Source organism: Haematobia irritans, chromosome 1 (assembly GCF_050003625.1).
Source record: "Haematobia irritans isolate KBUSLIRL chromosome 1, ASM5000362v1, whole genome shotgun sequence".
Lineage (NCBI taxonomy): Eukaryota > Metazoa > Arthropoda > Insecta > Diptera > Muscidae > Haematobia > Haematobia irritans.
This window is the reverse complement of record NC_134397.1, coordinates 62,322,704-62,335,472: the sequence shown is the minus strand read 5'-3', so window position 1 is coordinate 62,335,472 and position 12,769 is coordinate 62,322,704. Positions and strand designations below refer to the sequence as shown.

The window sequence follows — 12,769 nt, the reverse complement described above, 5'->3', positions numbered from 1 at the left end:
ATGTGGTACATGTAGTACTCTATGAAGTTTTGTTCTCGCAACATACTCGACGTGATCACTCTGAGTACACTTCAATAAGAGAGAAAGAGGAATATTTGTTTGTTGGTAGTGAAGTCATCAGAGTAGCAACAAGAAGTTACTCGTGGCTTTTGGTGTTCATCAAAATGTGTACCAATTGTTTTGCGAATCTCTCAAATAGATGTACTCATGTAGCAAGTACACGTGTACTCTGCATTTACAAATGGAATTGTGCAGACCTCTATTAGTTAGATCTTATGTTAGATCCTGCCATAAATGGGATTATATCTAGTTAAATCCTATTATACCTCATCATTTCTGGTTAAATCCAAAGAGGCAAATTTTGAGATCTAATCCAAATCCATAAATTTTAAAACGGGTGCCGAAATATTTCAGAGTGGCAAAAGTGCTTCGAAAATTGGTTCAAACTTATGCCAAAGATCTTAATTGAGGGTATTTTTAGGCAATGATTTTCGATGATTAATATTTGTTGTTCAAAAAAAAAATTTTCAGGAAAATTTTTCCAATTAAAATCTTAATTGAGTTTTAAAAAATATTCAATTAAAAATTTAATTGAAACAACAAATTTTTTAATTGAAATAAAAATCAATCACACAAATTAATAGTATCAATTAATTTTTTAATTGGATCAATTAATTTTTAATTGACTGTCAATTAATTTTTTAATTGATACTATCATTTCTGTGATTGAAGACATTTCAATTAAAAAATTAATTGGATCAATTAATTTCGTGATTGAATCAAAAAAAAAATTGTTGTGTGTTCTTGTTACAAAATGCAATCCTTGCATGCACTCGAAAATACATATGAAATTAATCGGCGTTATTGAAGTTCCACTATTTCTCGACGAATGCACGTTTGTTGCTATGCAATACTGTCATTGTCAACTTGACGAAACACGTATTTTGGCCGCTATATGGCAACTTATCATTCAAAGATATTTAGATAGAAGCATCCCATCCGCTTGACAGAGAAATGGGAAAAAGAAAATGGTTTAGGTATAAGTTGTGTCCCAGCACAGACAGCTAAGTTCTGCAGTGGACGTAAGATCCCAATATTTAGGTGTCATAGAAATTCTTATGAGAAATTTGCAAGAGGTCTCCTTAATGAGATATTTTTTAGCTGCTTAACAACTTTCGAACTGAACGGACGTGTTTTCTAATAGATATTTTAAGTCTTCGCTTTGTTATCAGTTAATAACTCCCATTCCAATCGATATAATAACTGTCTAAATTATTCGGTTAGTGGTGCTTAATGGGTTAATGTACGTCATGAACTTTCATTGCAAAAACTATTTTTTTCTACACACCGACCTCAATTTTGTTGCACATTTAACATTTTTTATTTAATTTGGTTTTAATCTATTATCTTTTTTCTTATAGATTTGAACATTTAAAAGCTAAAGACAACGATTTTGAAAAACGATTTGCCAATTTGGGTAACATTTACTACAAGCAGGGTGTCACAGAATTCAATTGGGACAGTAATATAGATGAGACCGTCAGTACAGAACACTGAAGGTGAACGATATTAACACGACACGAAGTCTATGGAAGCCCTCTCCTTCCAATTTTCAAATAATTGGGGAATCATCAAGGATTTTGTATATCAGACTCATCCCATAAGGTAGCAGCTCCTGCAGGATAACTACAAAGAGAAAGTGACTAAAAACAAAACATTAAAAACGTTTGTTGCAAAACCAAAAATTATTATAAATAATTATATTGATTAATTAATAGTAAAACAAAAAACAACAAATTATTATTAAATATTTATAAATACGATGTAAACAATCAAAACTAAACAATACGCGCCACACCCATATATAAAAACCGAATCATAATAGAAATCTAATAAGTTATTTAGTTATAGTATTTCAAACACATACAAACACACTGAAAAATTAGCAACACCAACGATATAAATTACATGCAAAGCCATATACAAGAAACATTTTTTTTTTTTTGGTAAGGAAATTTTTTCAAGAACTAAATATAACAACAAATATAAAAGTGTTTCTGTAATCTAAGAATGAACAATATTTGATAATATACAAAGAACATACAATAATACACACACAGACATACACAAATACAACTATAATCCGTTGCAATGACTTAATAACTGAAGTTTAAGAAGAATATCTATTGTATAAGTTCTAGTCTAGTGTGTAGCTATTTAAGCTTTAGGCTAAACATTTTTCTAAGAAAACATAGAAAAACGAACAATGCATCCATACAATACACATGTCTGATGATAATATGAATATGTTATTAAAATATTATTATATTTTAATTGTTTTTTTTTTTACATTTCAAATTAATTGTACATACCGTTATACGTACCATAGTTTGTACAATAGGTGTAGGTTTATACGATTTGAATCGGTTTGAAATAATCATTTATTCTATTATGACAAAAACAATAAGGCGCAAAACTGTATTAGAAAAAATAAGTCATAGATGCCTTGGCTACTAACAAATATCTGTTATTTTTTTCCATTAATAGTATTTTTATATTAAACACAATATTTAAAAGAAGAAATTTTACAATCCATAATGAGAATGTTCTTATGCAAGATATAATGAGGAGAAATGACTATGACTAACATAAAAATTATGCTGAAACTGTAAATAGTCTGCTGAAAAATTCCAATTAAAAACTAGTCTATTGATATTTAACACCACAAGATATGAGTTGACATTGAGTTAAGAATCTTATGAAGGACAAATTTAAACCTATTGCTGGTATAGCCTTTCTAAAAGTTGTGGAAATGTCCTTAGTTTAGTTGACTTTGTTACTTTATTATGGGGTTAGTTTAATTATTTCATTTTCTTCAGCCAAAGTAAAAACAAATATGTAATCGAGCTTAAAAAAAGCACACAAGGTTTTCTATTTTAGAAAACAAAGACCTCATTCCTTTCTCAGTAGACTTTTCGCTGTTTAAGCAGACATTTCTGCTATTTCTTTGGGTGAGGAAAAAACAGACTGTGATAAAAATGGTGAAATATTCTGAATTTTTTTTTAATAAAATTTTTTATTAAAAGGACCTCAAGCCGAAATGAAAATTAAAAAAAAATGTGGAACATTTTAACAATTTTTATCACACAGTTAGGTTCAAAACCAAAAAAAAAATGTTTGTAGACATAGCAGAAATGTCTGCTTAAACAGCGAAAAGTCTACTGAAAAAGGAATGCGGTCTTTGTGTTTTAAAAACAGAAAACTTTGACACTGGAAAAAATATTTACGTGATATTAAAGATTATTCAACCTAAATTTTAGGATGTGCAATTTACAAAATATTAAGGTCAAATTTCTTTTAAATAATGACATTTTAATTAAAACAAAGTTTATAATCTTTACTTCCAACATCTTTTTCATTTAATTTTGGACACAAATTATTTTTAATTTGCGTCCCTCCGTTAAAGTCGCATGTCTTTTAAGTAAGGAAAAATTTCCGTAAAATAAGGAAATACATTTTTTATTTAAAGAAATCGTCCTTAAATTAACCCTCTAATGCTCAATCCCGCCTTTAAGCGGGCTTCATTTAATAAGGAAGCTTTTAGTAAAACGCACATAAAGACAACAAAAATGGGTAAAATAAAAAGAAAACTTAGTTTAAACTACTCAAGAGGCTTTGCTGCATATACTGAATTTTACCGTATAATTTTTTTTTATTTAGTTTTCTTGCTTTTGTTCCGTTAACATTGAAAATGTAAAAAAATTGGGGCATTAGAGGGTTAACTGAAATATTGAATCTTTAGATTTAAGATAAAAAAGCTTCAACTATAGACTAAGACTTATTTTGAGGATTTAGTATCTTTGGTTTAAAGTTTTTTTGGAATTAAGAAAACATGTTTGTCTTTGAAGTATCCGTTATAATTTGGATTTTTAAACTGCAGTTGTTTATACACTGATAAAAATATTGTCCTGCGGTCAAAGATTTCATGTCTTTAAAATACGAATGCAAATTTTGCTTAGCATAGAAGACGCATTTCTCTAATATAAAGTTTTTTCCTTGTCCAAAAGTCGATAAACTTTTCAATGAAGTCGTATTGTTTTTATAATTAAGTGATTTGACTTAAAAATGGGTATCATAACATGAAAGAAAAAAATTTGGGCTAAGGTCAACTTGACTTTAATAATTCAGAAAAATTCTTTAAAATTAATGAAATTGTCTTTAAATTTTTTGTTTTTGAGCAAAAATCATTCAAATATAGGACATGTTTTTCAACTCTTTATTTTAAAGACGTTTTTTACTTGAAACATAACATAATTTCTACTGGAAGTCGAGTCTGAATTTGGAAAATAAAGTTGTCGTCAACTCGGTTTTAAAGAACTTTGATAGCATATGAAGAAAAAAAAAGCTGAAAAAGCGAAATATTAAAATTTGCTTCCTAGAAGCAAGTACAAAAAAAACCCAAATTAAAAAGAGAAATGTGTCTTAAAAGTATCCTTCGCTTCTTTGGCTCGGAATCAATAGCAAAATTTTTAAAGTAAAGACAAAATCTTTGGAACCGGGCATTTTTTTTAATGTACGTAAGTACCTTTATTAATATACTGCGGGAAGAGAATGAAAGTTCGATTAATGAGATATATGTCCTCATTTTAATTTTATCATCCTAGATTTAAGGCCAGAAGGTCGCTAAAATAAGTATTTATTTTAAAGAAGCCGCATCTTTGGCTCGGAATCAATACCAAAATCCTTGAGAAAAGGGTAAAATCTTCGAATACAAGTAAACTTTTTTTTTAGTGTATGCTCTTTTTTTAAGCTCGGTTACACATTTATATTTTACTTCGTCTGAAGAAAACGAAAAAGTTAAACTAGGTTCCATCGAAATTAAGTAAAAACAATATATTAGCACCCATGTTCAGATATATTATTTCCATTATTCACAACAAATCCACGAACATGCAAATTTTTTATACTGCTTTCCACGGTCTTTTTTAACTTTTCTGTAATTAAATACAAAATTAGTGGAATCGAAAGACTCTATAAATTCATTATTTTTATACCCTAAACCACATAGTGGTTAAAGTATAATGAGTTTGATCTGCAAGCAAATTTACCTTCCAAAAATATTGGTTTCAGACCCCATAAAATATATACCGTTCCACCCAGAATCATCTCATGGGTCGATCTAGCACTTGGTGTCCGGTCTCAATTATTAAACGATTTTGAACAAATCGGATCAAATTTATATATAGCCCCATATATATGTAACGTCCGATTTCAGCAAATAGGGTCGTAATACGCCACCACTTTCCTGTCTAAGTCCGATCAAAAATTATTATAGCTATTTTCAGTCATATTGGACACAGATTTAGCAATGAGAATCAAAAAATCTCCTTTAAAAATTTGGAAAATCCGATTTTTGAAAAGTCGACTTTCGACAATTTAAACTTATTTCAAAATCGTAATTTTCCATCGCGACTTTCGTCTTTTTAATAAGTTGTCCACATACAACGATTGCGTTCCCATGCAATTCAAATTAGACTTTTTTCGGTTTTTGGTAAAAGTCGATTTTAGTTGCTCTGCAAATCGATTAAACGATTGCGACCAAAACTTTAGTCGATTTAAGTTTTTTAAGATTATAATTGTTATTGTAGTGGTCTAAGACGATTTTCTCTTTCTCAGCAGACATTCTTCTATTTACCTATTTTTATTTTTTACCTATTTTCTTTTATTTGTCCACATAAAAAGATTGCGTTCCCATGAAATTCAATTTTCTTTTATCACTATATATATTGTAATGACTCAAAAAATTGATTAGGTATATTTCCAAGCACGTGGGATAGGAAATTAATCTAAACATCTTTCAAGCATAATTGTTATTATTATAGGGAAATACATGAAAGTTCATACGAGTCGTTGAGTTTGACTTAGACTTCTTCTTACTGTTACCTCCTGAAAATGCATTCGATTCAAAAAGTTTCAGCTAAATCATTTGCTGCCAATATAATACCATTAACATCTAGGGATGGATTGCTAAAGAACATTCTATTATCTATTTTTAAAATATCAATATACATATATTTTTTCCTATAATATTTTATCTATAACTGTATTTATTTATTTAATTAATCATATTTAACGACTGATCTATTTAATGGCAAATGTAAGCAACTGGTTTTATTTTATTATTTATATTCCATATATTATTATATTACTATTTGACTATTTCATATAAATATTGTAAATATATATTTGGCTTATAATGGTAACTCAGATTATCTTTTATTGTACAACACATGAAAACTTATTCACAAAATTGAAAATCTGCATAGAATTGAATTTAATACAAAGTGACTCAAATACCCAGCAAAAAAAAGCGTCGGCAAAAAAGTTGTGAAAATGTTCTTTTTGGATCCGGAAGAAGCGATGATTTTAACACGGGCTTGTCATAGGACGGATGTCCACCATTTCAAATGCCTTTTCACTGAATTTGCAGCACTTCTTAAGGTGTGATCCGCATTCAGTATTTTGGATGTAAATTAAAAAATTTTTTGCAATAATTTGCCAAATACATAAATAATTTTTATAAATTTTTATGATTTTTAAAGCATTGTACCGCTTGTCTGAAACGTTTGACATCAAATATTTTCAAAAATTAACAATTTTTTAACAATGGATTTTGCTTTTTTTTCGGAAAAAATTTTAATAATTTGTACCATTTTATTAATCCTTATTCTGTTTCTAACCTATTTGAAACAGAAAAAGTTAAAATTTCCTTTCAAAAATATGAAAACAGCTAGTTACAAAAAATTTAATTAAAAAGAGTTTCCTGAGTAGTTAAAATAAAGAAAATCTTTGGGAGAACATTTTTGGTGCTTTTAAAGTTGTGCCTTTAGAAGCACTTCCAATTTTTTGCTGGGTAATCAATGATACCTATTACAAAGGGATTTCAAATGGAACATTAGCATTAAATGCAATTTAACAATTTTTTTTAATCTTTGGAATATGGACATTAGTATTTCTGAATTTAATTACAAAATCCTATGCTCGAAAATGTAGCAAAAATGGACTTAGGAAATGGTATTACAAATGTTTTTCATCACATGAATACACCATAGTTGTAATAATGTTTAAAAAATTACCAAAAAAACATGCCCTTTCTCAAATTCTTCCAAAAGTGAAGCTTTGCGCCAATATACGACCAACGGTCCTAGTCTATGTAATGGCGTCATTGACATGAGAGAAGTGCGTTTTTTTCCTGAATTAATCATAAGGAAGATCTAATTGGAAAGAATTACTGTTTGATTTTTTTCCATTGTACAAATTTTGCAATGCCAAATTTCGTGAAGGCTGGTACCAAAGTCTTATCGATATCTTGAAAACGATAGTTAAATGGAGTTATGGACATTCAATACAAGGCCGACTGAGTTGGCGATGCTCTATTCCAGTAATGCGTGACTTAGGATGATATGATGAATGATGATTTATGGGCTTAGAAAAAGGTAGCCAATGTGTCGCGGGGTTACCACGATACTTTGTATACTCAAATAGTGTAATAAAAAAAGTACAAAGTGTTAACTTCAGTCAACCCCTATACACCTTCTACACAAAAAATATACTTTCTTGATTCAATCACGAAATTCATTGATCCAATTAATTTTGAATTAAAAAATTAATTGACACTCAATTAAAAAATTAATTGATCCAATTAAAAAATTAACTGATGCTATTAATTTGTGTGATTGATTTTTATTTCAGTTAAAAAATTTGTTGATTCAATTAAATTTTTAATTGAATATCTTTTAAAACTCAATTAAGATTTTAATTGGAAAAATTTTCGTGAAATTTTTTTCTGTGTAGCAGTCACTTGGAAATGTGTCCCTACTAGGTACAGTAGGAAAATCAGTCTCACTATTCCATTTTTAGTACCAATTAATTTGAAATTATAACCCAATAAAAAAGTGTCGCCAAAAGAGCAATTTTTACATCCGGAAGTGGTACAAAATCCGATCAGAAGCAATGAATTTTACATTACTTATCATAGGATAGAAGTAATCGTTTTAAGTAACAGCTTCTTTAACTTTGCATTAGTTCTATACATAGATATCATATCACCGAAATATTTCCAATTAAAAAGTTAATTGAAGTTGAAAATGTTTTCAATTAATAAATTAATTGATACAATTAACTTTTTAATCAAGATAGAAACATTATGTTAATTAAGTAAATGATTGAAATTTTTAAAAATCTTGATTAAAAAAAAAATTAATTGATACAATTAACTACAATTAAAATGTATTTCAAACAATCAATTGTTATTCTAAATAAAAACTCTAAGCCAATTCAGAAAGTAATTGATAATATTTACATTTTTTAATTAAAAAATTAATTGAGTTTTACAATCAACATCAATTAAATTTTTAATTGAATCATTAAAAAAATTAATTAAAATTTGCTAATGAAATCTATTATTTTTTTAATCAAGACATTTTTCTATGCCCAATTAAAACTGTGATTGATACTATAATTTTCGTGATTGAAGACATTTCAATTAAAAAATTAATTGGATCAATTAATTTCGTGATTGAATCAGAAAAAATTTTTTTTTGTGTGTAGCTATGACGCTATTTATTTTAAAACCATGAAAAACTTTTGAGACTTATATCTGTTTTTTTATTTCTAACGCTATTTTAAGACTTTTTAAACCATATGAAAATATATTTTATAACAAATTCCAAGTCTGCCAAGGAACGGATCGGCACCCTTTGTATTTTTTTTGTCCTCATTATGTTTTATGTCCGATAAAATTCTAAAAATTTGAATTTATTGCAAAATCGTTGCAAAACAATTGATTTTTATATATTGCCGCAAAAGCACTTCGTGTACATTGAAAATAATACAAGGCAAGAACTTCCACTTTTTGCTGAGTTCATAACTAAGGTAGGACAAACAATCTCATATCATGCGAGTCTGTTGAATAAACAATTTGTATCAAATTTTCATTCTAATATTCCTTATAGACTCAGCAGCTATTTCCATACACAAAAAAAAATTTTATTCAATCACGAAATTAATTGATCCAAGTATTTTTTTAATTGAAATGTCTTCAATCACACACAAAAAAATTTTTTCTGGTTCAATCACGAAATTAATTGATCCAATTAACTTTTTAGTTGAAATGTCTTCAATCACAGAAATGATAGTATCAATTAAAAAATTAGTTGAAGGTCAATTAAAAAATTAATTGATCCAATTAAACAATTAATTGATACTATTAATTTTTGTGATTGATTTTTGTTTCAATTAAAAAATTTGTTGAATCAATTAAATTTTTTATTGAATATTTTTTAAAACTCAATTAAAATTTTAATTGGAAAAACTTTCGTGAAATTTTTTTCTGTGCACAGAAATGATAGTATCAATAAAAAAAATAATTGAAGGTCAATTAAAAAATTAATTGATCCAATTAAAAAATTAATTGATACTATTAATTTTTGTGATTGATTTCTGTTTCAATTAAAAAATTTGTTGATTCAATTAAATTTTTAATTGAATATTTTTTAAAACTCTATTAAAATTTTAATTGGAAAATTTTTTGTGGAATTTTTTCTGTGTATGTGACTTTGTGATGATTTGAAATCCCACACCTACAATGGTCATTTTATATCCATATAAATTTAAGTTGTCGTTAACACCCTTTTAAATTACACACACACACACACAAAAATTTTTTTTCTGATTCAATCACGAAATTAATTGATCCAATTAATTTTTTAATTGAAGTGTCTTCAATCACAGAAATGATAGTATCAATTAAAAAAATAATTGGCAGTCAATTAAAAAATTAATTGATTCAATTAAAAATTTAATTGATACTATTAATTTGTGTGATTGATTTTTATTTCAATTAAAAAATTTGTTGATTCAACTCAACTCAATTAAGATTTTAATTGGAAAAATTTTAATGAAATTTTTTTCTGTGCATGAAGAAAAAAGCTAAAAAAAATAAATTAAAATTTGTTACCAAGTACGTAGAACTCAAATTTAAAAGAGAAGAGTCTTAAAGTTGTCCTTACTTCAGTTCTCTTCTTCAATACCAAAGTCATTAGTGCAAAGACAAAATCTTTGTACCGGGCATGCTTTTTTTTAATGTGTATATACGCTATTCCTGTATAATTGGGATGTGACCTCCAAGGTCGGAGGTGGCGGAAAAGTGAGCACATGGTCCATTTGTATAAGAAACCCTCATGACTTGGGACATAATCCACAAATTCGATGCGACATTCGGGGTTTGGTTATTGGGGCTTTCATTTTCATCCGATTAGTTAGACCCAGAACTTTATATGCAGAAGTCTGTTAACATCCGTCTATTGTATGATATAGTTCAACATTACAATAAAAAATCTTTTAGATCTTTCAATGAATTTTTAAAGGAATTAGTCATTGCCCGGGATTACCCGGTCCCGACGATTTTGTTGAGTTATGCTATGGTCACACTGGGCAAATATTTGACAGAAATCAAAAATGAATCCGTCGCCACAGCCAAACCAGAAAACATATTTAGCTCATATGGGATATATAACATCACGGTAGGATTATTTTCCAAAAACCGTATCCAGATATTTCGAAAATGGTTCTGGAAAAATGTTTGACACTCATTTTGGTCAAATGTTTGCCTAGTGTGACCATAGCCTTAGGCTATTATATTTTCATAAAATTGTTTGATCGTAATATAATTGAATGGAGTTGCATATATGCTTTAATATTGTTACAAACCTTTTGAATAAAAAAATCAAATTAAAATTCAGCTTACATCACATTCTGGTATTCCCTCCTTTTATTACAAGCTTAATTTTGGTTTTATAATGAAATGTGTTCAAATCATATAAAGGGTGATTCTTTTGAGGTTAGGATTTTCATGCATTAGTATTTGACAGATCACGTGGGATTTCAGACATGGTGTCAAAGAGAAAGATGCTCAGTATGCTTTGACATTTCATCATGAATAGACTTACTAACGAGCAACGCTTGCAAATCATTGAATTTTATTACCAAAATCAGTGTTCGGTTCGAAATGTGTTTATCGACAAATTTTGTTCAGCGATGAGGCTCATTTCTGGTTGAATGGCTACGTAAATAAGCAAAATTGCCGCATTTGGAGTGAAGAGCAACCAGAAGCCGTTCAAGAACTGCCCATGCATCCCGAAAAATGCACTGTTTGGTGTGGTTTGTACGCTGGTGGAATCATTGGACCGTATTTTTTCAAAGATGCTGTTGGACGCAACGTTACGGTGAATGGCGATCGCTATCGTTCGATGCTAACAAACTTTTTGTTGCCAAAAATGGAAGAACTGAACTTGGTTGACATGTGGTTTCAACAAGATGGCGCTACATGCCACACAGCTCGCGATTCTATGGCCATTTTGAGGGAAAACTTGGGAGAACAATTCATCTCAAGAAATGGACCGGTAAGTTGGCCACCAAGATCATGCGATTTGACGCCTTTAGACTATTTTTTGTGGGGCTACGTCAAGTCTAAAGTCTACATAAATAAGCCAGCAACTATTCCAGCTTTGGAAGACAACATTTCCGAAGAAATTCGGGCTATTCCGGCCGAAATGCTCGAAAAAGTTGCCCAAAATTGGACTTTCCGAATGGACCACCTAAGACGCAGCCGCGGTCAACATTTAAATGAAATTATCTTCAAAAAGTAAATGTCATGGACCAATCTAACGTTTCAAATAAAGAACCGATGAGATTTTGCAAATTTTATGCGTTTTTTTTTAAAAAAAAGTTATCAAGCTCTTAACAAATCACCCTTTACTAAGATCCCTCAAGATATCTTTAGACACACTTATAGGGACAATAAATGAACATCAAAAATGGATTTGTAAAAAAATTCCAATAAATTTTTGTTACAAATATAATAATGATTAACCAAAATACATAAAATTCTAAAATTACATATATATTAAATAAAAAAAACATTATATAGAATTGTCCAAAACAACAACAAGCATACAAGAAAACAGGCCTTGGCTAAATAAAAACTAAAAAATTGCTTTAGAAAAACAACACATATACTGAAAAGTAAAAACACTTACACCCCAATAAAAATGTGACAAATCGCATTTCTTTAAGAAAATAAACAAAAATAAAACAAAGGTTAACCTTTAAAGATTTACATATTTTACCGAACAAATATACGAAAATTGTAAATTTTTTTGATACTACTATAATAAAATATTTGCAAATGTATTTTAATTTTAAATAAATAATACAAAGTAATTTATTTAAAAATTAATTAACAAAACAAAACAAACACACAAACTAAATAATGGAATATAGTTTTTGTCAAACAATAATGTATATTTAAGTTCATATCATGTGCCATTGCTGTAAATTATATTCATGTGAAACATATTTTATTATTAATTTTTCAAATAAAATATATTTTCTTTTGTAATTAAACTATACACTGGACAAAATGTGGTTTTGTTATAAAATTTTAACTACACAGAAAAAAATTTCACGAACAATTTTCCAATTAAAATTTTAATTGAGTTTTAAAAAATATTCAATTAAAAATTTAATTGAATCAACAAATTTTTTAATTTAAACAAAACAATCACAAAAATTAATAGTATCAATTAATTTTTTAATTGGGTCAATGATACTATGATTTCTGTGATTGAAGACATTTCAATTAAAAAATTAATTCGATCAGTTAGTTTCGGGATTGAATCACAATAAAATTGAACAGAAATTCTTGTAA

At 28.2% G+C, this 12,769-nt stretch overlaps 1 protein-coding gene across 2 annotated transcripts in view; it reads left to right on the top strand.

Moving 5' to 3' along the window:
* The window catches only part of Hs6st (heparan sulfate 6-O-sulfotransferase), a 456,475-nt gene extending 448,377 nt beyond the window's left edge, over positions 1–8,098 (top strand). For both annotated transcript variants that reach the window (XM_075290577.1, XM_075290576.1), the window contains exon 6: positions 1,422–8,098. In XM_075290577.1, the coding sequence (XP_075146692.1) occupies positions 1,422–1,557 (136 nt within the window). In that variant the 3' untranslated portion in view covers positions 1,558–8,098. The remainder of the gene's footprint in view (positions 1–1,421) is intronic.
* Positions 8,099–12,769: the final 4,671 nt, after the last annotated feature.